A 23,947-nucleotide genomic window follows, 5' to 3' on the forward strand; every position below is an offset into this window, starting at 1 on the left:
AATTTGACACCAGAAACGTAGTAAATTTTGTTGTGGTTCCTCACATGGGCTTTTTAAATCCCTCGGATTTATAGATTTATCTTATTTATCGTGTCCTTCCAAAGGACAAGAGTAATACTCAAGAGAAAATTCTCGATTGGCTGCCATAGCAAGTTCTCCTGAAATTTTCTTGACCAGAGCAGAACGTACCAATTTTTTCAACTTTATCCAAAAAAAAAAAAAAGCCTTCTGCCCTCCCAGTCAAGTCATTTCGTCGATACGACCTATAGTTTAGTCTCTGGGGAGGTTTGTTTGAGGCAAAGTCTCAGAGAGAGTTTCCTATCTGTCTATATAGGATAGCTGGTTGCCCAGGTGATGTTAATAAGCGAGAGATCAAAGGGAGATACACACACACACACACACACACACACACACACACACACACACACACACACACACACACACACACACACACACACGGTCCTGTGTTCCGATTGGTGGACAGACGTTAAGTTATTTCTTGAATGAAGTTAAGTGTACTACATCCAGAGTACTGCATCTTCTACTACAACCACTACTACTGCACTAATTACTATTAGTACTACCTGGTACTCCAACTAACACACACACACACAAAGAGACAAGAGCATCTACAGCTCGTTTCAGGCTGAAATGAGAGCTTGCATTCTGGGGCTGTAACCCAGAAATTTACTTTTGAAAACTCTGAATCATTCAAAATGATACAAAGTTTAAGGTTAGCAATCCAGTTCAGCCTTCAACAGCCAGCCTTCACACTGCAATTTCACCAGAAATTGCACTAATCATTCCCAATAATTGTGAATCATATCACAAATTGTAATATCTGTCAAAATAATGACATTCTGTTTTGTTTTTTTACCATATCTGCAGCCCCAGCCACTTACAGCGGATATTCAAAACCTCACAGTAGAAATTAGGTAACCTAAAAGGTGACATTGCTCTCAAATGTTGGTGATACATTTTGTTTGTTTGAAAGGTGAAGTTAGTTTTAAATGAACAGATGAACACTGGTAATGTGTTTGAGTACAGCTCTAAAATCTCAAATAATTTAATGTAAGATTAAAATATTTTTCACCATATTTGATTAGTTAATGCACCAAAATCTTGGGTCCTCTCCTGGATTTTGTTATTTTGGCTTTTATTCAAATTGTAAAACTTGCCAGGTGGCTTCAAGATATATTCTGCTGCTACTTTTACTTAGTGATTCCTCAATGTGGTAATAGAGGAAACAGGAAATGAAGTGTCTCAGACCGCAGCCTGAAAAAAAAGATGTTTCAGCTGGCAGGAAGGTGAACAAGTGAAAGAAGGGAGGAAACGTTAATGTAAAAGATGATTTGTCATGTCAGCACAAACAATGATTGCAGATGTAACAGAATGCAATAGAAAATTTGATTAAAGATATAATCTAATCCGCAATAATTTGAGTAGTTATTAGTCCAAAACTACACTTAATTCTCCTGTGTTTAAGTCAGTCCATAATGTGTGTGATTTCTTCATGGACATGTGAACTGGGAGTCATGGTGTTGTCATGGTGACGCATTTTGCCCTGAACATTATGAAGATGTTCTGCTGCACGTTGTTTTCTCTGACTGAAAGAAGTAGAAGTAAACAGAAGTTTTTTTATACAACAAAAGCAGATATATTCCATGAGTCTCCATGCACGATAAATGCCGTTGTTTATTAGTATCCTGAGGCGACTGACCCAGCGGGGTACGTTGTTTGGCAATCATGTTTGTTATAAACTATTCACTCTGATCTGTTTCTGAGTCATAAATGACTAAAACGGCGGTAAGCAGATTTGCGTGGAACAGATAAAGGAAACACATTTTTATGGCTCTGCAGTTGACCCAGGCTGTGAGAACTAATGTATTCTGTTGGTTTCAGAGACTTGACGCTGCTATGAGTATGTGTGCAGTGGAGTACAACCATGCACTACTCACAGTCTTAGGATAAGTGACAGAGACTTAAGAAATGGCTTCCAAACAACATTTGTGGTACCAGAGCATGTAGAACATTTGGTCTAAATGATCCTGTTCACCCTTGCTTGGATCAAACATATACAGTGTAATGCTGCTGTGTGGTGTTTTAGATTCAGACAGCTGGTTTCAGCCTTATCCAGAATAGCCCATAGAATTCACACATTTATCTCGTTCCTTCTTTCTGTTCCTTTTCTTTTCATTGTCCATATTAATGATTAATGAGTGACATATGCAGTAACTAGGAAGCAGACAAACAAAGCTGACTCTTAGATTTACTCCTCTGTAGGTCAGCAAACACAGAGACATGTTTGCATTTACCACCAATGTGACACAAGTGCACTAAAGCTTTGGTTTAATTTCTCCATGTGGTAAGTTGTGATACAGTGAGGAATGTGCAGCATGTGGACTGGTTGAACATAGCTGTTAAGAAGACTTTCTGTGACGATGATCAAAGGAATATACAAGAAAAAGCATTACTTAAGTCCCGGTATGAATAATTCTTATCTTAATGCCAATTTGTAAATAAATCCTAAGGCCTGATAACACCTATTGTCGCTAGGGATTTGTCTACAGCCCATCAGACACTGTTGCCGTACAAAGACAAAGCTTTATTGTTAGTGTGTTGTCTCAGGCTAAAGTCTCTGAGGTACGATGCCAGCCATCCACTATGCTCTCACATCTTGAGACCAGCTGTTTTGTCGGCCTATGCTACCGTAGCATTTATACCAGTTCTATACACACTGTAAAAATAAAGTTTTGAAGTCTACCCAGTGCGAGACTTTCACACGACAACATCAACCTTCTGTAGACTTTTACACTTCAACACAACAACAACAAACCAACCTAAATTTAAAAATACAAATTAATAGTTGCTGTGCTCGGATGAACTGAAACAAGCAGGAAGTAAATTTGGCTGAGAAGGCCAAAACAGAAATAGTAACAAAATTTCTGACAAAGTTACACCAAATGCATCAGACATTTGCTTCTTTCCTCTTTGAATTAATTATTTAAAAACAAAAGGGTATATAATACTTAAACACCCAAATTAAAAGCATGGACCCACTAGCATCATTGTTCGGTTATAATTATTTTATATTGTAGCTTGTATAAAGCCTAACAAGTTTTGAATCATTAGAATGTCAACTCAGAAAGAAATATACATTTATAAAGCCCCGTCTATTTTAAGCATATAATGTATATTTACATTTATAGCAAACTTAAAGCTCCATTAATAAGGTTTTGGCCATTAGGTGGCAGTAGAACTTCACAACAACCTGACAAAGACAGTCCTCACATATGAAGTTATAATGGCTAACATGTTTTAAAAAATGATATTTATAAATAATACAAAGAGCTTAAAGAGGCTGAAAAGAGTCAGGTCATGATTCTCTGTTGGTTCCCTGAGAGCGACTCTACAGTACCAAATTGACTTTGACACTATTATTCCACATACAAGCATTTTGTTTGTTCATGAACTAATTACATTTAAGATTATTAGCATGTTTTGCTGATGTGTTTCTAAACAGCAGTTAATGTCTTAGATTATTTTGTGGTCTAATGTTGTAAAAGACTCATCAATCATCATTATAAGACACATGCCTTTGGTGTGAGAGACCTGGGTTCAATCCCCCACTGTGACCCATCCACCATTGTGTCCCTGAGCAAGACATTCAACTCCTAGTTGCTCCAGAGGACCTCTGACATATATAGCAATTGTAAGTTGGTTTGGATAAAAGCGTCAGCTAAATGAACAAATGTAAACGTAAATCAATCAATTTATGGAGTGACATCACAAAACTGTGTTTTTTATGTTGGTGGTTGGCTGACAATTTTGTTTGCATTTGAAACATGGATTGATGCCTTAAAACCCTTCAGATCACATTTGTTTTACACAACATGTAATGGCATACCAAACCTATATCTGATCCATCTTTTGTTACCTCTCAGCATGGATGGGTCCAGTAACAGATCAATTTGTGTTTGAGTAGTAAACATTCGTAAATATTCGTGTCAGGAAGGTGTGGGGACGACAGGAATGTGGAGATGGAGTGCACATTCTGTGGGTTGGGCCTATAATTAAACTGTGATACGTAGGACATACAGAACTGTGCTAACACCAGGGAACCAACAGAAAAGCAGTGACCCTGAAGGAATAATATGGGCGTGTTGTCATGATAGTTATGCTCAGGTTGAACTACCTCTTGACAGAGTGTTAAACAGCAGCTTGACCCTATAAATTAGTCAAGTGTGTCGACCACTTCTGGAGCTCCACGTCCTCTTCTAAACAGCTGTACAATTTAACAGCAGACGTGTTGGCTTGAGGTCAACTGGCTGCTCTTGTAATGCTCATTCTTAAGAGATGGATCATCATAGCCACAGGGCTGACTCATACTCTGGGCTGGTTTAAAAACTGCTGGAGCGCTCACAGAACAAACAGAGTCTGTTGAGGGAGGGACTCCGCTGAGCACTTCTCCGAACATCGGCCCTGGATATTTGGGACAGAAACTCTTGATGTTAAACTTGAATATGGACTACACGGTGCTGCTGCTGCTGCTGCTCAACCTCAGTGGAGCAATTTGTGCCGTGGTGCAATGGAAAGAATTAAATGAAGCAAAGGTGAGACATAGTTTGCTCTGTAATTTGTTTAAACGTGTATACATGCAAGATGCTTTTGACTTATTTCAACAGCAGGTATATATAGTGTACAGTAAATAATTGTTCTTTTAAGTGCATGAGAGCTCTATTGTCTGTCTCTGCATTCACAGGCCTATTTGAGGCAGTATGGCTACCTGAATGACCCCGCTGACCCACAGGACCCTCATTACCTAGAGGAGATCATTGAAGCGCTCAGGTAAAATAGACTATTGCACTTTCAAGGGAAAAAACAGGTAGCTAATGACAATAAGTTAATGTTATAGCACATGTTAGATTTGTATGAGGGTCTATTACAGTGGGGGAGGGTGTGAGCTGCCCTCCTTGCATTGCCAAATCAGTGTGCTGTGTTTGTTTTGTCTCCAGGGTTTTCCAGAGGGTGAATGACCTGCCAACTACTGGAGAATTAGACGAAGCTACTCTGGAGGTGATGAGACAGCCGCGCTGTGGCATGGAGGACCCCTTCAACAAGAAGTTTCACAAGTACAGAGTGATGGGTGCGTAAGGAGAAAATCTTGATTTCAAGGTCTGGATCAGCAACCTATATATATCTGATAGGTCTTCACGTTCTATCAATTTTTAGTCTTTTAGAGACCTTTAAAGCTTAGGAGAAATGGTTGGATCTCTAAAAGCAGCAACTTTCATCCTCTCCATTTTAACCCGTATTCGAGGAACTAATGAAATGTTCCACTTTAGTAGCAGTGTTAAGAGCCTTATTTAAAGTGTATTATAAAATAGAAAATCATTAGATGTTATCCTTGCTATGTGACAATGATAAACAAAACAGCTAGGAAACTAGGAACTACAAAATAAAGTCTTTTCTGAGCTGACTGACTGACTGAATACGTCTTCATTGTTGAGTTTCCACTGTTTATGGAGAGCTGGAAAAGATTTTAAAGGTCAGAAATCACAAAACTCAGTTAGAGACCATGCATCGATAAAAGTCTGTCAAGTCTGGTTTACAACAATAGTCAGGTGCCCATGTGAAGATTAAAACAGGGTTTTTTCTTGCTGTAATCATTCCTCCTGTTCATACTGGCACTAAAACATCAAATGATGGGGGGTCAAAATCCACACTGTTTTTCAAAAAACTGTGAGACTTTTAGTGATATAGACCGTTTTGTTGTGTTGGATTCCTCTTTTACAGGTCATTGGAGAAAGAGGAGTCTGACCTATCGCATCTACAACTACACACCTGACATGAAGAAGACAAATGTGAAGATGGCTATCCGCTCTGCCTTCAACTACTGGAGTGACGTGGCTGCTTTGGCCTTCAGAGAGATCCACTATGGCAGAGCAGACATAAAGATCTCCTTCCATAAGAACGACGGCTACTGTTCTGTCCCATTTGATGGCCGTGGTTAGTATTTTTCTTTAAATGTATGTTTTCACTGTAAAACACTTAATTTTTTTACTATTGGGCCTGCTGTCCCCTAAAACTGTTCATTTGTACCACCTGCAGGTCATGTACTGGCCCACGCTGAGTCACCAGAATCTGGCATTGTCCACTTTGATGAGGATGAGTTCTGGACTGAGGGAACATATTATGGTACTAATCTGCGTATTGTAGCTGCACATGAAATCGGCCACGCCCTCGGCCTGGGTCATTCTCAGTTCAGAAGCGCTCTGATGGCTCCGGTCTACTCTGGCTACCGTGCCAACTTCAGGCTGCACACAGATGATATCAGAGGCATCCAGGCGTTATACGGTGAGTGCATCAAGATGGCCTACTGGACTGCATCAGAGCTCTCAACTTGGTATTGATGGTGAATTTACATGAATCAGTACCTGTGACTAGACCTCACACTTCATGTGGTCTCTTCATGCAACTGCAGATATAATAACAGATGCATTGTTAATCTCATTACCATCTGAGAAACACTGTAGAGGTTTCATGTTCTCTGAAGAGAGTGGTCTGGGGAATGATACCAGTCCCGTTTGCGACAGATCAATCTTGGCGCCGATATTAGCTTATTTCATATATATCGCTATCACTGATATATGTATGTTGATTGATACGTATCAAGGAATTGCAGTACAGATATGCCCATGATAAACAGTGATGCCATCACATTTATTTATCAACATTAAAATACCTCATATATATTTATCTTGGTCAAACATTTTTTACAATTTGTATAACTCAAATATTAATATTGGTATCAGCTACAAAAATCCTGCATTGGTGCTTTCAGCAACCAATGTATATTATTATTCTGTATTATGGGCTGTTTTTTACTCATTTCAAAATAAGGTAATGTTTATCAATATGTCTGCTGATCAACAACTGTTCTTTTGAGAGGTCTGAGACACCCTAGTTAGATGTCTTTAGATTCACTTGTGTATCTCATTAACCCATATCAGTGTAAAAGTCTGAGTATTTAAAGTCATAAAATGAAAGATCATTCATGTCGTTTGCAAAGGTCAAAATAATGAAAGAATGCATTCATTCTAAAACTTGTAACTTCCCTGTTTTTACAGGCAAACGCATCACCAGCACTTTAGCCAGTCCCACAACTTCAGACAGTCTGTTTCCCACAAAGAGCAGCCATGACACTGAGAACGTCCCTGACCCCTGCACTGCCACACTGGATGCCATCATGCTAGGTAAATCAAATCATCTGTGACAGTCACAGTTTTGCAATGGTGATTTGTTTACTTCAAGTCCATTTTCAAGACAGGTTTACATTATTTTTTCCACCTCCTGTATGTGTGAGGGCAAGGGGACGGGCATCAACAAATGAATACTTGCTGCACCATCATACAAAGACTTTTGTTTAGGACAACAGCAGAATCACAGGATGTGCTACTGTTTGTTTCACCAGGTCCATGGAGGAAAACCTTTGCTTTCAGTGGTGACTACGTGTGGACGATCTCGGATCTGGGACACAACACACCAATGAAGATTGACAGGCTGTGGAGGGAACTCCCTGGAAACCTGAACGCTGCTGTGCACTCTCAAAGAACCAACAAGACATACTTTTTTAAAGGTGCAGTTGTTGTCCAATATTGTGTCATGTGTCTGTTCTCCAACTGTCGAGTCCGAAACTTAGGAAAATGTTTTGTGCTGTTTCTGGTCACAGACAATAAAGTGTGGAAGTATACCATGTTCATGCTGGACTACGGCTACCCCAAAAAGGTCAAACGGATCCCTCCTAATATTGATGCAGCCTTGTACCTGGAGAAGAACAAGAAGCTGGTCTTTATCAAGGTATGATCAAAACACGTAACTGCGTCTATATTTATCATTCTTCTTGTAGAAATCCTCAATTTTTATATCCCATCTCTGTGCTGTCTGCCTGTGTAGGGCTCAGAGCACTGGCAGTGGGATGAGCTGAAGTATACCGACTTAACTCTCTACCCCAAGCCGCTCTCTGTGCTCTTCTCCGGAGTGCCCTCCAGTCCGGATGCAGCCTTAACTTGGACCAATGGCAAAATCTTCTTCTTCAAGGGAAATGAGTACTGGCGCGTAAATGAGCAGCTGAGAGTCGACAGAGGATACCCACTGGGAACTAAGGAGCGCTGGATGCGATGCTAATGGTCGACCATCAGGGGGCAGCAGGTACCAAGAGGTCTACTGCAGGGGTGCTGGTTTCACTCCAGGGGCATTGACAACCATGCAACCTCAACAGCAGTGCTTGATTGTGGTTTCTCATCTACCATTTTAAAAACAAAAAGCTAGTATGGGGATTGGATTTTTATTTCACTGGATCAGATTGTAACTAATCTACTCACGCCCTACGAAGCAGGCTGGATTTTGTGAGACTTGAGTTCTTGAGCACAAACGTGTGTTTTGTGACAGAGAAAATTACGTAAGATTTTGCATGAGCTCAGGAAGAAATCAAGGGGAGGCTTTCTGCTCTTCTCTCTAACATATGTGTTGGATTATGTGTCTTAATACTTTCAGTGAGATTTGGGAGTGTGCACTCTGTTGAGAGATTTTGTTTAAGTATGTTCAGTGCTCTTAAATGTTCCTTATTTCATGAATCACACTGTTCTGTGAGACGCCATGTGACCTAAATCTGTCATGATTTTTTTTTTTAAAGAAATTAAATGTTACGTTTTCTACAATTAAACAATGTATTTTTTATTTTATTTTATTTTTCTGATTGTAATTTCTAGTCACCAGAAAAGTGGCTCAGCATTCCCACAAAAAGGATAAAAAATACATTGAGTGTTCACTATGATGAAAGGCCAGTTTGTCCTGCATTGTGTTGTCTGCAAAAAAAACAAACAAAAACAAAACGTTGGAAGCGCCATGGCAACCCCAACCAGTAGGAAATCCTCCCTATGACCTCTTTCTTGCCCATGAAAAATCTGGCGACTAATTCTGCCAGTGTTGCTAGGAGCCTGAAGAGACAAACAATGCAATTAATGTGATTCAACCAATGAGCGAAAACTTTGTATCAAACAAATTTATTTAGCTTTGAGATTTCTATCAACAGGTATGTACAGATTCAGGTAACAAGTGCGTTGTCCCCGCAAAATTCAAACAACAAGGTAATTATTTAAAAATCTACAAATTAACGACAAACATGCTTTGTTTTTTTTGTCCTTTTTTTCTCAACACTACCACATACTTCATTATATAAATTAAGTTATAAAACGTTTACTCCACAAGCATACAGTCTAAAAACACAAAATGTCACAGAATTAAGAGTCCTGCTGAAAAAGATCCTGTTCAAAGCTCATGCAAAGAGCTTTGAAAATACAAACTGTTAACTGTTATTTGCATCATTCGGTTTTTGCTTCACTTTGTTTTACTCTCTCAACACACTCCATCTAAAACAAAAAAAAAATACACAAAATGAAATCTCATTTTAATGATAAACTTTGACAAATCCTACGACCACACGGTTAAACAGTACGACGGGTAATAACACAACACTTCACGGCAATGACTAACTTTTTAAGTATAGTACATGAAATGTCAAACAAATTGCTTTGTCATAGAAATACATCTGTTTGAGGCTCGTACTTGCTGTTTATGTATTTAATACACGATGAGAGGAAATGGAGGACTTTACTTTGTTAGTATCTGTTTTTAAGTGTTTCTCTGAGAAACACAGTGGTTGCAGTGGTTATAGCTTTCATCAGACAGGAGCCTCACTCCTCTCACTTCACCCCAAAAAGCAGCATTCTCTTTTACTGATCACCCAGGACTGATCAATCCTGCAGAATAAACCCTTAGCTGATGGGGAGCGGTTTATTGGTTCTACTCTACGTTAGGGAGGCACAGTAGGAGTACCAGAGAGCACTAAGTAGTCCCTTCTTATCATGGTTTTGCTCAGACTCTGACGACTGGGGTTGTAGCTGTAAGGGGTGCAGTGGACCCGGTCTCATAGTCCAAGTCGACCATAGTGTGGTTGGCGGTGCCCAGGCTGCTAAGGGAAGTGCCTGTGCCCATCTGTCTGTCCCGCAGACTTTGCAGGTAGCTCTGAGAAGAACAACACAGGGAGATGGGAGAGATGAGTTTACGTGCACTCAACTTGACAAGGATTTTATGACATCAGAATCAGTATCGGTATCTACGGCACACGCCATGTTGGGTGACACTGACCGGTGCCAGTAGATCCCCAGCGTAACGTTTCACTGGGGTGGGTTTACGGCGGTACGTGCCTTCCTGCCCACCTGCCTGCTGTCGCTTCTTGGCGTCCTTCTCCCGAATCCGCATCAGCTGGACTCTCTTCTGTCTCCGACTGATAACGACTGTGAGGAGAAAGGGAGATTCAGAGGCAGCTTTTTAACATCACTTCATCACCACTCTCATCACAGTCACTGTGTGTTTGTAAAATATAAACTTAAAACATCTGGGATCATATTAATCAAACTGTTTGGACTTAATAAATCATTATCTATCACTTTTTCTAGCAAACGTAAAAATCAAAGATTTTTATCAGATTTCTTAAGACCTAAAAATGCTCTTAAATTTAAGAGAGCAGAGGAGGTGTCTTAAGTGGTCATGATGAATAAAACCTTATATTCAACATAAAATCATTTTAGACCTTTATTTGCACTTGATTTGAACATTTACTAGGACATAACCCCATCTTTTCTTTTTCCTTTGTTTATATTTATTTTCATATATCCGGGTTTAAAATAAGCAATTTTGTTTGCAATCACTTTCAATGCAAATTCATGTTCTATGTGGTATTAAATTGTCCCTATTACATGTTTTCTCAGCAGCAGAACATATCTCCTGATTTGTTTTTGTTTCCCTATATGTATGTTTATTAGATTGGTGTTAATGCCACATATTCATTGCTAGTGGAGATGCTAAGGATTTCACAAAAAAAATCCAAAATCACATAATCTTTTGGTCACTGTGAAAATGTAAAGATTTTTTTTGAACAAGAATGAGGAAATGGTCAGATGATCTCTGATTGGCTGTTCCTGATCTGAGCACACGATTAATCATGTGATCACTTGAGAGTCACCAAGGGCGAGTTCAGCGCAGACAAAACGTAGCAAAACGTTTACACAGCTGATTGGGTAACACCTGAGACATGCCCAGCAAATAGGAGCAAACATACCTCGAAGCCCGTTGCAGAACACTTTCAGTAATAAAACATCTAAAAGCAAAAATGCATTCAGATGGGGGACTCCGGGACAAAAGCTAAACAAAAAGGGGTTTGTTGTCTGTTTTGTGTCAGTATTGGGGTCGGTGATGTAAAAAAAAGTTTGAGAACCACTGCTTAAGAGGATTCTTAAGTGAAATTATTACCCACCCCTACAGCCAACCTCAAAGTGTCACGATATCTCCTCCTTACCCTCAGTGTGTGAGAAGCTGTCATCGGTCAGTTTCCACTGGACCAGCACTCCTATGAGGCTGAGGGCGGGCCAGATGCCCAGAATGACCCAGCTGTACCAGCAGAGAGGTGGCCCAGGTGTGAGGCGCAAGCATTCATACACATACTTGGCCAAAGCCAGCATCTCCACAAAAAAATCGGCACACACTGTCATGATAGCTGCCCCGAACACAGCCGTGGAGAGCATGGTGAAGAGCTTTTGCCACTGCAGGGTCAGCACGGCAAACAGCATGCCTGTTCCCAGAAGTGCACCCAGTGGGACCCAGACTGTGGTCGGAGTGTAGAACTGGTGAGTTACCAGCAGGGCGGCGAGAGCCAAGAGGAAGCCCAGCAGCAGGCCGGTCATGAAGAGGCCGACGCTGCGCACCAGCATGGTGACCAGACCGCACAGCAGGCCAATGCCGAGCCCGATACCCGCGCTGGCCTCCACGCTCAGTTGGGTGTCCAGCACGTGCTCCTTGTGGCACAGCAAGAAGATGATGATGGAGCCAAACATCAGACCAGACAGGAACATGACAGCCTTGAAACAGCGGTAACCTAGAAGACAGGGGAGATAAAATGCAGAATTAGGAGTTAGGAGTTGGAAAGATCAGTGAATAAGCAATTACTATTTTTCATTTTATAAATATAAAGTATTACTAATAGAACCTGGTTGCAGAGGAAATCAGTAACATGTACAGTTTTACCCGATTTGATATGATATATTTAATGGCTGCACTGTGGACACAAGTTTACAGTTACAAGTGACATTTTGATCGTGAATTACGTCATCCCAAAAACAGTACGTTACAGCTTGTATAATGTCAAGGTCTGTGAGCCAGCAGGGATCACCTCACCAAAGAAACAGTAGATGATGCCAAACAGGCAACACATGGAGCAGATGACGGCAGGGATGATATCATACTTCCTCTCTATCTCCAAACTACAGGCGTCGACCTCGGCTATGCCTGCCCCGGCCCCTTCGGGGCTCAGCCCAGTGGGATCTGCCATTCTGGGTGAATGTAGGAGGCTGAAGTTTGGGACGAGGTTAGAACTTCCGCTGGCGTTATCTCAAGTCCATCTGAGCAGGTTTGTTGACTGTAAGAGGAGAAAATGTGTTGATGAATTAGGAAAAAATAAAGTGTGTGGCTCAATCTCAGTCTAGTCAAAAAAAACCCATCACTTATTTGGAGATACATGGTCTTCAGTGGACAGCAACAAGCTTATATACTAAATGCACATGTCTAAAATGGCATGAAGCCAACCTTTTAATCTGATTGTCTGCAAAACAATGCTCTACAACATTTTTTCGAGTAGTTTACATTTCACCTCCACCTTCCTCGTCATTTCTAGAACGCGCACCAACTAGTACTCTTGAAAAGATATATATGATACTTAAACTTTCAAGCCTGTACAGAGCCACAGAGGACGGCAGTGGGGCAAAAGGCGCATGGGTGGACTTCTCTCTCTGAGGCTGCTGGCAGGCCTCATGCATGATCTCACCACAGCCGAGATCCGATTACAGCTAACTCACGTTTTCTACTTGAGACAACGGTCAGGAACAGTCGGCCCTGCATTTACTTTCTCTTTCCGCCCCGTCTACCTGCTCCCTCTCTTTCTTCACCTGGAGCTCTCGCTTCCTGATATCTATTCTCTCTTTAACACTGAAGTGTGCCTCAGTTGTTGTGTCCTTTTCTCAGACACAATGCCGTGTAATTTGTATGTCCTGCCTATCAATGACTTTACACGGAAAAAATGAGAGCCCGTTGGAAAGTTTTCTTTTCTTCTACAGTCCCTCGCAGTTCTCCAGTTCCTATCTCCCTCTCTTTCTGCTTTCCATCAGCAACAACTGCAATGTCTCATTTATTCGCTGAAAGACAAAATTTTGGAAAAATGTGTCCACAAATGTGTGTGTCCAGTTCAAGTCTACAGAGGTTTGTTGTAGGTTATATTATATAGTGTATTAAAAGGATACATGAAAATTGTTGAAATTAAGATAATATGTATAGTATATAAGAGGTCTATTTATTGTATATTATTCCTATTTTATCTTATTTAATTTTTTAATACATTCCCGCATGCTGCTGGGTCATCACCAATAAAGGCACATCTTATCTATGTAAAATGATATGAGGTGGGAGCAGTAATGAGGTTATATATTTATATTTATACATATAAATCTAATAAAAACATCACATACTAAAGTGACTTTTGAGTTATAATATAATAATAATATGCAACTAACTTGTTTTTACTTCTACTTACAAAACTTTAAATGACTTGCAGATCTAACGGATGACCTAAGTAAAGGTTGGGAAAAAAATACCTTTATAGTGAATGTGAGGAAAGACGTTAGACATCTTATTGACTATAACAAGAAAAGTAGACTGGATAGATGAGACAGAGCATTAATAAAATCTAACTTTTCTAACAAAATGAGCCCTGCAGGAGAGATCTCTGTATACAATCAAGACTATAATCTTCACACCAATTTAAAAATCTTGTGGGATAATGTGAAAGTACACACAGGGCAGCACGGCGGCTCAGCAGTTAGCACTATCGCCTCAAAGAAAGAAGGGTTTGAATATGTTTGTTAGTGGTTTTTTGTGTCTCATATTCTCTTCATATCTGTAGGGGTTACCTCTACTGCTCGTCTGTAGACACTCAGATTAAACTTTAAATTTCTAGTAGAGGTGAATATGAGTGTGGGTTTGTGATAGACTGGCTTCCCTATGCCCAAAAAGCGAGGACTACATGTGATCCCTGAACAGGATAAGAGGTTAGAAAATGGACTGACTGACACAGGAAACTCATTGTTATGGGCTTTTGTCCCGCTCTTTGGTCTCATTACTGTGATCGGCCTTGGTGTTGATACAGTCATATGGGAGTTGGGTTTTTTTTCACGTTACAATGTGAAACTGTTAACATGTCAATGTGTACTTTCAAAAGACATGTATGTTTTAAAAATGAGCCAACAAACTTCAGCAGATATTATTCAGCAGATAGTTTACTTAAGTCAAATGTTTGCCCCAGTCTGCCCTTGTCCAGTATGACAAGAATGCAGCATAAGGCCACCTGGTTGGTTTGGATATGAAACACCTGCACCCGCTAGCTTCCTGTCATTTGTAGAGCTTTTCTGTGACTGCCTCTGTTCTTAAGCATTTACCTGCTTGGTGACCTTTTGCTGTTTGCAATTGTGGGCCTTTTTTCCTTTTGGGAAATGTGAAACCTTAATATAAACCGGCACCATTTTGTAGTTTTGTAGGAGACCAGAGATACTGCGTATGTTACTGAATATTTTAAACTCATGTAATTCTTCTGTAGTTTTCACACTACACAGTAACTTATTTTGACAGCAATTACTGTAATTGGACACTAACAAAACTTGCCAATAACGTCCTGTTGCTTCTAGCCTGCCCGGACTTTGAATTACTGTTTTGTGGTCAACTTATTTAATATAGTTCAACCATGAGAATAATTCATCAACACTAACATAAGTTTCACAAGTTTCCAGCCCAGTTTCCTATTTTCTTTTTACCACGTATCATATTTGGCTACTATTACATTTTATTTAGGTAAAACAACTATTTTCCAGTTTACCAGTTTAGTGTTAACTAGTTAATATTTCACCATTTTAACAGTAATTTATTAAACTCCTCATGCACACCCATATACACACTCCCATGCCTCTGTGCGTCTGCCTCCTGTTACCCCTCCGTGAGTCACAATGGCGTCCTATGTTTAGCAGGCTTGGAAGTCCTCGCCGCTGTGGGAGAATAGAGCCATTATGGGGCAAGACAAAGACTCTGAGGCCCATGCTGTGACCTCTAGTGGCCCTCAGAGGAAACCATGCAGACGAAAAAGGAGACCACATAAAGATAGCTGAGAGCACCAAGGAGACTGGTAGGTCCCAAGTGTTTGCTTAAAATTGGGTGCCGAGTATTTGCCTTCAGGGGGCTGGTGAGTGATGGAGGGAGGGGGGGTCCTAACTAGACACAGAACTATCTATCTTCATGACTGGAGGCCCCAAAACCTTGATAATGCTTCCTAGCTGAATTTTCCACTAGCAAAAGTTGCCTGGCAACTAATCCAATACAAGTCAACTAGACTAGGGAGTCTACAGCCACGCTAGCAGCTCTGAGAGGCTGTACGTAACTGTAGCTAGCTGCTAACATCGTCATGCTCACAGTGACAATGCTAAAAAGTAATATTTACCTGGTACACCATCACCAAGTTTAGCCACTTAGCAGGCTAACAATTTGCTAATTAGCACTAACCATTAAGCTGAGGCTCATGGGAATGTCATTAGCTTTTCAGGTTTTGAACAGAACTGATGATACTGCTAGAAAAGTCAGAGGATCAATAAAGTTATTTGTCCTCTAAGTACCTAAAATATCCGCACTTAATTTCACAGCAAACCATCAAGGAGTTGCCAAAATATTTCTCTCAGAAACAAAAATGTGAACCAAGGGATGATGCTAGAGGAAAGGGTCAGAGGATCACCAAAGTCAGCAAGATTCATCATTTGGGGACCATAACTCCACAAAATACAATGAAAATCCATCCAAATATTGTTGATATATTTCCATCTGGAGCAAAGTGGCGGGTCAACCGACTGACTGACCACAGGTCAAAAGTTTAGCAACTGTTTCATTTACAGCATGGACTAGCTTGACTACTAGAGGCTCGAAAAGTGTCACATTTCTTTACTTGTACTTGAATGGTTAGAACAATAAGCACCCATAATGACCTCCAGAAGTATCACTTGCATTTACTTAAGAGGCAATAGGTGGGGATGGTGTGTTAACACACAGTAAGCATCAGCTGCAGATGAGCTATTGGAATATTAAGTTTCCCTTGAAACAAAAACCTGCCCAAGTCAGGAGTATACTCCCCTTGAACAAACAATACAGGGGGCTGAGTAGTGCAGATTTGAGTGCTCAGCTGCTTAGAAACAGGCAGGGCTGACTACAACTTCCCCACATAGCTAATTTGGGTGTGTTTAATGAAAGGGTGGGTGTGTGTGATAATCACAGCCAAGGATTCTGCAAGTGCTCCTCCAACTTGACGACCAGGGCCAGCTGAGAAGCTGAAAACCTGCAGTGTTATGGCTTGGCTGTTTGACAGCTTCACTTGGAAGACTCTACCAAGAATGTGAGATGCACCGGGGTCTGTGCTCTGCTGGGGCCATAAATCATGCCACCTTCAGCTGAACACCCCAACCAGCTGAAAGACTGATCGAGCCCAGACAACAGGAACCATTAAGCTAACTGTCGCAGCGGGGGTTATTAAAATGCCATCTTGTGTTAAGCATAAAAGTGGATAAACATGGATAAATGTTATGCTCATCATCACAATGACATCTGCTTTCACCATGAGTCATATTAAGCAAGACATCATATAGGCCACTACTGAGCTTCCTCTCCCTCCATAGCAGGAAGCTCGGGGGGAAGATGAGGAAGTGGAGCATCAGCTTTCGGCAGGAACTTACCCATGTGTTTGTGACACGGAGCAGACACAAGAAAAAAATGCTGGATCATCAGCACTGAAACATCACTTCACCTCAACAACACCATTCTCTAGATTTCAACTGAGAGTCTGGGAACAGGAAACACAAGGCAGCTAGGTAGGACGCTGCACTGCCAGAAAATTTAGGATTGTCAATACGAACGACTGGACAAGAGTAATCTGGCCATTCAAGGAGACAGCTGGGAAGGCAGCTTCGCATAATAGGCTTGTAATCTGCATGGCTCGCAGGCTGATCTACATAATACTTGCTATTGTGTATTATTGTAGTAACAACTTGCATAATGAACAAAGCACCACGTGATAATCAGTTTACACTTTTTTCCAGACTTTGAAAGCCCAGAAGTTTTGTAATTCTTATCCAAATACTCTGGTTCTGCTGCTCCATGCAGCCATTTTCAAACCATAATGATGCACTGGTCATGAAGGTGTAAAAATGTTACAAATTTCTGCAGACCTTTTATCCAAAAGTTAATACCTGCCGGTGCCACGCGTCTCCGCTGTCACATGCCCCAGTCACATTCCTGTCATTTCAATTTTGCAGCTGGTGAGGGCTCTAAACCTTTTATTTTTTAATCCAGATTTTATTGGTGCATTCACAATTGTGTTATTACATTGTGCCATTTTAGGGGCAACTGTGATCAGGAACTACCTCGACAGGGCTTTGCTGTGCAGATCTGGGATGTAACTCATTCATATTCATATAATCATAGTCAGGTCTATTCTTCTGTGAAGCTGTCTTCCCAGGGTGTCACATGGCCTTTTCCCAGTCATCAGCTGCTTATACCAAAGCCATTGCAATTAGAAATGTACCAATACATGGTGCACTGTGTATGTGGATCTTTCTTTACCTAAGAATCTGAAGAAAAAAGATGTTTCACTTTTAACACAGATCTGTGAACACAGTTTCCAAAATTGTAAATTTTATGCTAAACTATTTGCCTCCCAAAGCTGACTCAGTTCACCCAACCCAACTTCAAGCTGTTCACAATCTCACTGGCAGTTGTAAGATTTCTGAGTCTCCTATTTCCGAATAAAGATCATTTAAAAAAGATCAAGATTTTAATTCTCACAAATCATTTGCCCTGTGGCCACGGACCCCAATAACAATAACTTTGTAATATTTTATTAGTATCTAACTTCTTTCCCCCTCATAATCGCTCAATCTCCTGCAGGCCTGACGTTAGTATAAACAATAGAGGTCTTTCAACTTCAACAGCTACTTATAGGGAGGCCTTAAAAGACAGAAAATCAGAAACACAATGAGCAGTCTTTTGAAGAGTCACATGTCAACGGCGCATGCGTGTACATACTGTAAATCAGAAATACACATGGTCATTAACATAGTAACGTCCAAGTTAACTCTGTACTGCAGTAAGTTGGAGTTGTGATCCAGCAGCAGAGGAAGGAGCGTACAGTGAGTGCAGCAAGGAGGGGCAGCTGCGCATCGCTCTACTGGGTTTGTGGTAGAGAGTAGCATTTAGTAGGCGGTGTGGTGGAGTCTGATGTCCATATGTTAGTGAGAGCATGACAGTACAGCTCTGTGTATGATAATATATGCTGATGATGAACACTAGTTCGGCGTAAAGAACCTAAATGTAACCACCCATCGTGCAGAAGTGTCCTTGAAAAAGACGCCAACATCCGACAAGATCCATCGGACCTCCACATGAAGTCGAGCTGGGGGAAATTTCAGTGGGATATGATAAAATGTACAGTATATTTAATCTTAGTATAGCTCTTATCAAACCTGTGTTTTTATTTGTTTTAACAGGGAGGTGGCGTACAAGAAACACGGTTGCTTAGACAGAGTGCCAAAGTAAAATCAAGTAAGACACTGATTGAATTGAGATAATTTGTAGAAAGGTTTGTTGTAGGAAGGCAGTAGTGGTTCAGACCTCCATGCAGTGCCTATGTATGTCTGCAGCTCTATCATTTAGAGCAAGCCATTTAACAATAATTGTACCTCCTACAGCGATGTCACGAGCCTAAAATATCACGCGTCCTTCATTTTTCAGGCCGACTCAACACCACTCTCATGTCTCAACTATAACCAATGTTTAAAGTGCTATAAGGAGCCTATGGATGGATGTTTCAAAATCACTGGTGTCAGTTTTTATGTGGTTTCCATGTGACAATGGTTTTTTTCTTGCACCCAGGAGTCTCCAGATCCTTCAATCTCAGAGTCTAACACAAACTCAGGTTTGCTCATCAGCCATTTCAGGTCTTGGTTCAGTTAAGACTAGTGAGTGATTTAGGAAGTGAGGACATCGACTGCGCTGAATGCCGAAAACAATTACAACCATAGGTGTATTCAATTTATGCCCTTTAACTACATTAAAATAACAAAGACATAAAGCATTGCATTTGGCACTACTGAAATTTTCCTCTGCATTTCTTCTCCCTTACTTTAAAAATATTCCTTGAGGTATCAAATAGGAACACACCAGATGCACTTTCCTAAAACAGGAGAAAGTTACAGGTACAAAGCAAAGCGGCCTCCTAGATTAACCACAGCGATAAGTCTTGTACAGATTATACAGCACAGCTCTTCCTCAACACTTCTCTTATTCATAATGATAAGCTTTGAGTAGGTCTGTGCAATTAATCTAATTTTATTTTGTATGATTTCAGCTCCCAATTAACAATTATAAAAACAAGGTAATTGAGATAAAGCTATTATTGTGCCAGGATTTGCAATGATGCTCTCGTTTTGTCTTGCGTTATAAACACAGCGCCCTCCTTTCCTTTACAGCGGTGGTTCTCGCCCATCCCTAAAAGCCCAAACTCGCTCTCAGCCAGGCTGTGGCGCGTTTAGATCAATTTGAGCCAAGATGACGTGGTTTATAACTGATATAACTTGTTAGTCAACATCATTAGCTTCAGCCTCGTTAAGACTGTTTCACACTGCATGAATTAGCCTAGCTGTGGGATTTAGGAATTTTGTTGCAATGATATATAATCATTTTTTGAAACGACGCATTCAATTTTAAAAAGTTCAACAAATGCATGATGTTTCCTAATTCAATGAATACTTGTGTTAAATAGTCGTAATCACAATATTGACCAAAATTCTCACGATTATGATTTCTGCCGTAATTGAGCAGCCCTAGCTTAGAATCACTCCTCAGAGTATAGATTTGTCCATGTGCAGTGCATATGGACAGATGGAGGAGGCGTGAGCACGAGGCCCCACAGAGCTGGAGAGCTATCCAAAATATTCTGAAGACTTCTGTGATAACCTGCTAAAAAATCATTACTTGTGTAACTGTGTTTATGATCTTACATAATTTCTATACATCCCAACAACAACTAACGACAGAGGAGAAGCTTAGTATACTAAGAATGATTCTGTCATTGGATCCTATTGAATACTCATGAACATACACTTTATAATACTACTGAATAAATGACTTAATTGTGTTTTAAAGTAAGCACAGAAAGCAAGGAAGTTCATCTTTTTCAGCTGTTACAACAGCTGGGGAGTAAAACAAGACATTCCCTAAACTTCAAATAAGTGCTCTATGGCAGCTTTAGACACAGAGATTTGTTTTATAATGTGAACTAAAAAGTTAGAATTGTGTTTTTTATTTTTACTTACTACAATACACAAAGTTAACTAATGCTGCCATCTCACATACGTTTGAAGCTGTAGATGTAGAGATGGCTAGCCAGCCAACACCTTAATTAGAAGAATACACCTTAGCCTATGGCCCTGTTGTTTTAAGAGGGGGGGAAAGACTGCTTGTGTTTAAAGAAGAAAGTGGATCCAAACACAGTAATTAACCCAAACTTCAAGCTAAAGCTTCTCCTCATAAAATGGGAATTCCTGCTTTGCTGTGCGGGTCAGCTGCTCTTAATGGGCACACTCTCTCCCCAACAACACTCAGTACATTGTCAGAGTATACTGTTCAATATGTTTGTTTAATTTCATTACACGTGTTTAATCGTTGAAGATAAGTCAGCATATTCTAATGACAAAGACTGCTAATTAAAAGCTACCGTGCAAAACAACATGTGCAGTCTAACTTTCATCAACCGCTGCTCTTCGTGCTTCCTTCCCTGCCTTCTCTTTTTCCCCCCAAAGCAGGGAAGGGCTTCCTCTCTACTTTTTCAAAGGGGCAAAACCATCTGGTGCAGGCTGACAGAGTAGGTCAAGTAGGGGGGGGTGCGCGCTGAGGGGGTGTAACTACAGACTGTAGTTCCCAGTAAAGACAGGACCTGTAGGCTGTCATCAAACTGCCCAAAACCCCAAGAGGCACTCCCACCCTGGATCACACAGCAGAACCGCAGGGCCAGGGCTTTCTTGCACGCTACGTGGGCCATAAAGGAACATTAAATGTTTGCATCACAAGATTAAGGATGTTTCCATATACAAATGTTTATGCATATATGGGTAAATATAAAGACAAAGAAACACAAGTTATGTTAAGAGTGAAGAATTGTTGAACAACCTGTTTACCTAACATATGACTGGATTTAAATCCAACAAAAAAACAAACCAAGAGCTGTAAGCTACTAACCATCTTCCACTAGCACAAGTCCTGCTTCACTAACTTAAAACCTGGAGCTGTTAGCCAGTGTGCTGATTAAAGCACTGTACTGGGGGATTGTGGTCTAAATCTTTGGTTCAGTGCACACCAATAAAGCCTTTATTATCCTGGATCATTATGTATTTGTCCTCAAAGGCTGAAGAATAAGTTGCATGATGTGCCTCAAGTGCAAAATGCTTTAAAAGTTGTGCAGCCATGGGAGCAGCCTGGCTTGCTACGTGTTATTGCAAACATTTCCAGCTGTTTGGCACTGATCAGTCAGGAGGTGGAATCTCTCAACTTCAATCAATCATCATCTGTATAGAAGTGTGCGGCTATTGTTCACAAGGATAAACTGGAGTTAACTGCATCCACATGTACACTGGCAGAGAATTACAAGACAACCACACCTTGGGGTTTAAAACGAAGAGTAGCCCAGTGATGAGGACATCTGCAACACACACACACACACACACACACACACACACACACACTTTATTTAGTAAAGGTGATTTAAAAACTTACCGATGAGCCTGTGTGTTGGGCTGCTGTAACGCTAACTTCTCCTTGACAATCGGCCCTGTCAACCAGGAAAAACACCCCACCATTCACACACAAAAGCGGCGGCAGGGTACCAGGGAAAACCGGTTTTCTCCCAACTTTTCCCTAGGCTCTTTTTAAACTCAAGGGCTGAACTAAACCGACAACAACGGCAATCATTTTGTTCCCTGCCTCATGCAAATCTTTTTAAAATGCGAAACAGGCTCTGCCCACAGATATGAGGAGGGCTTAGCTAGTTTCCACTCTGGCCCGGGTTTAACAAACTAACCGGTGAAGTTCCCGTCTGTGACTCCTCACCAACAACTCCAAATCCACCTCACTGGAAAATCTTCCTCACACTCCTCCCCTCTCCCCTTCTCTCCGCCGAAGTAAACTGCACTTAAAAAACAAAAGAAGGTGAAAAAGTTTTTTCCCCCCCTCTGAGGTAATCCCCTCTCTATCTCCATCCAGTGTCGTCCGTTGGACCGTTGGTCGGGGAGAGGAGGGGCGAGGAGGCACAGCGACAGATGAGGCCGCAGCGTTGATGAGCTCGCTAAATATACCGCAATTAACGTTAACATGGGGGGGGGGGGGGGGGGGGGGGTAGTGTTAATTTTCACACTCAGCTGGATATAGAATAAATAGTAATGAACTGATAGGAGTCACAGCAAAACCTTGCTATCTTACAGCAGCTATGATGATGAAGACACATTTTAAGGATTAAGTAAATCCACCGTTTTTAAAGGATTTGTGAGTTATAATAGCTTTATTAATAATGAATAACTCTTTTATTAACCGTTTATAAGGCACTTATACCACTTAGGACATATTTTGGGTTGCCAGGTTGTCTCTTACTCCAGCAGGACACTTCTTGTCCTTGTAGCTCCTTAGTTTATCTCAGATGTCTCAGAAGGACCTATGACCTCTGACCTTGTGAGAAAGTGCTGCAGAAGCCAGAATCCATTTATTAACAAGTTATTAAACTGCACAACTATAGAGTGATTTAATTCAATTTACTTTATTTCGCCAGTATAATCCACTCAGTATTAGTACTGCTTTCCAGGGAGTCTTGGGTTCACCATAACAACAATTAAAACTCATTGCTATTGACTGGTAACATTTGTAGATGACTTACTAATTTTTGCTGTTGTCTTTTGGTGCTCTTGTAGAAAGTGAGAGACCTGTGACCCATATTAGTAATTAACTTATTTAACCATTTATACATTTGTTACAAATTCTAAACCCTTTTAAAGGGTGCCTCTTTAGAAAGTGATACAGACATGACTTAACATATAAAACTGTCTTAAATGCCTATAATGAGCTCCACAGAGTTACGACTGTGACCAGTGTTTGAATGTAAAGGCAGACAAGTTGTATATATTTTATTCTGTTCTGCTTTTGTATTCATAGCTACACACTGAGGCAGGTTGGGAATTTGGGGTTGGTGCCCAGAGAGTAACAACTGGTGACACAGGACCCTGTGGAGTGTGCTGGTACTTGCAGAGGGAATGAGCTACAGCTGCGAGTGCTGAGACTGTAGGAGCACTCCATTCTCACCGCAGGGTCTACCGGAGGGTGGTTGTGTGTGTGAGACAAGGACAGGGTCTTATTTATTTTTAGCCACGGCCAATTTAAACAACTAACTACACCCACAGGTGTTCATTACTTACCACTTCACAGTCTATGAAGGTCATTTTATGATCTGGTTTGTCAGGTTTGACTGGACTGAGCAGATCACACTGTGTGCACAATTATTAAGCAAGTGAGTATTTTGACTATATCATCATTTTTATGCATACTTTCTAACTCCAAGCTGTAGAAAGTTGAATGCTTATTGGATTTATGCATATCAGGTGTATTTGTATAATGAGGGAAGGTGTGGCCTGAGGAGATCAGCACCCTATATCAAGGT

At 40.8% G+C, this 23,947-nt stretch overlaps 2 protein-coding genes across 4 annotated transcripts; one reads left to right on the plus strand and one right to left on the minus strand.

The window, feature by feature from the left end:
* The first annotated feature begins 4,423 nt into the window (after window positions 1–4,423).
* mmp19 (matrix metallopeptidase 19) lies at window positions 4,424–8,749 on the plus strand. Its single transcript, XM_038697192.1, has 9 exons — window positions 4,424–4,613; window positions 4,763–4,848; window positions 5,016–5,146; window positions 5,797–6,009; window positions 6,112–6,357; window positions 7,131–7,256; window positions 7,475–7,639; window positions 7,733–7,860; window positions 7,957–8,749. Exons 1-9 carry the CDS (start codon window positions 4,509–4,511, stop codon window positions 8,185–8,187), a joined length of 1,431 nt encoding a protein of 476 aa, XP_038553120.1. The 5' UTR covers window positions 4,424–4,508; the 3' UTR covers window positions 8,188–8,749.
* A 300-nt stretch (window positions 8,750–9,049) lies between these two features.
* On the minus strand, window positions 9,050–22,512 carry LOC119886447 (transmembrane protein 198-like). 3 transcript variants are annotated; one of them, XM_038697195.1, is made up of 5 exons: window positions 22,021–22,512; window positions 12,295–12,535; window positions 11,420–11,995; window positions 10,281–10,358; window positions 9,050–10,086 (listed from the first exon to the last, which is right to left on the minus strand). In XM_038697195.1, exons 2-5 carry the CDS (start codon window positions 12,446–12,448, stop codon window positions 10,034–10,036), a joined length of 861 nt encoding a protein of 286 aa, XP_038553123.1. In that variant the 5' UTR covers window positions 12,449–12,535; window positions 22,021–22,512; the 3' UTR covers window positions 9,050–10,033. The 3 variants fall into 3 exon arrangements, with proteins under 3 accessions (XP_038553123.1, XP_038553122.1, XP_038553121.1); XM_038697194.1 differs by having other exon boundaries at window positions 10,269–10,358; XM_038697193.1 differs by having other exon boundaries at window positions 10,210–10,358; window positions 22,021–22,509.
* Window positions 22,513–23,947: the final 1,435 nt, after the last annotated feature.

Source organism: Micropterus salmoides, unplaced genomic scaffold, assembly GCF_014851395.1.
Source record: "Micropterus salmoides isolate LMB-PRFRI ecotype aquatic unplaced genomic scaffold, ASM1485139v1 Ms_hic_scaffold_4, whole genome shotgun sequence".
NCBI lineage: Eukaryota > Metazoa > Chordata > Actinopteri > Centrarchiformes > Centrarchidae > Micropterus > Micropterus salmoides.

Bases quoted from the DNA above. Each gene is read 5' to 3' on its own strand.
- mmp19 (XM_038697192.1), top strand. From the start codon at position 4,509: ATGTTAAACTTGAATATGGACTACACGGTGCTGCTGCTGCTGCTGCTC. The intron at 4,849-5,015 runs GTAAAATAGACT...TTTTGTCTCCAG, and splicing joins GAGATCATTGAAGCGCTCAG to GGTTTTCCAGAGGGTGAATG. The intron at 6,010-6,111 runs GTTAGTATTTTT...TACCACCTGCAG, and splicing joins TGTCCCATTTGATGGCCGTG to GTCATGTACTGGCCCACGCT.
- LOC119886447 (XM_038697193.1), bottom strand. From the start codon at position 12,448: ATGGCAGATCCCACTGGGCTGAGCCCCGAAGGGGCCGGGGCAGGCATA. The intron at 11,996-12,294 runs GTGAGGTGATCC...CCTGTCTTCTAG, and splicing joins CATCATCTACTGTTTCTTTG to GTTACCGCTGTTTCAAGGCT. The intron at 10,359-11,419 runs GTAAGGAGGAGA...TTCTCCTCACAG, and splicing joins CAGCTTCTCACACACTGAGG to TCGTTATCAGTCGGAGACAG.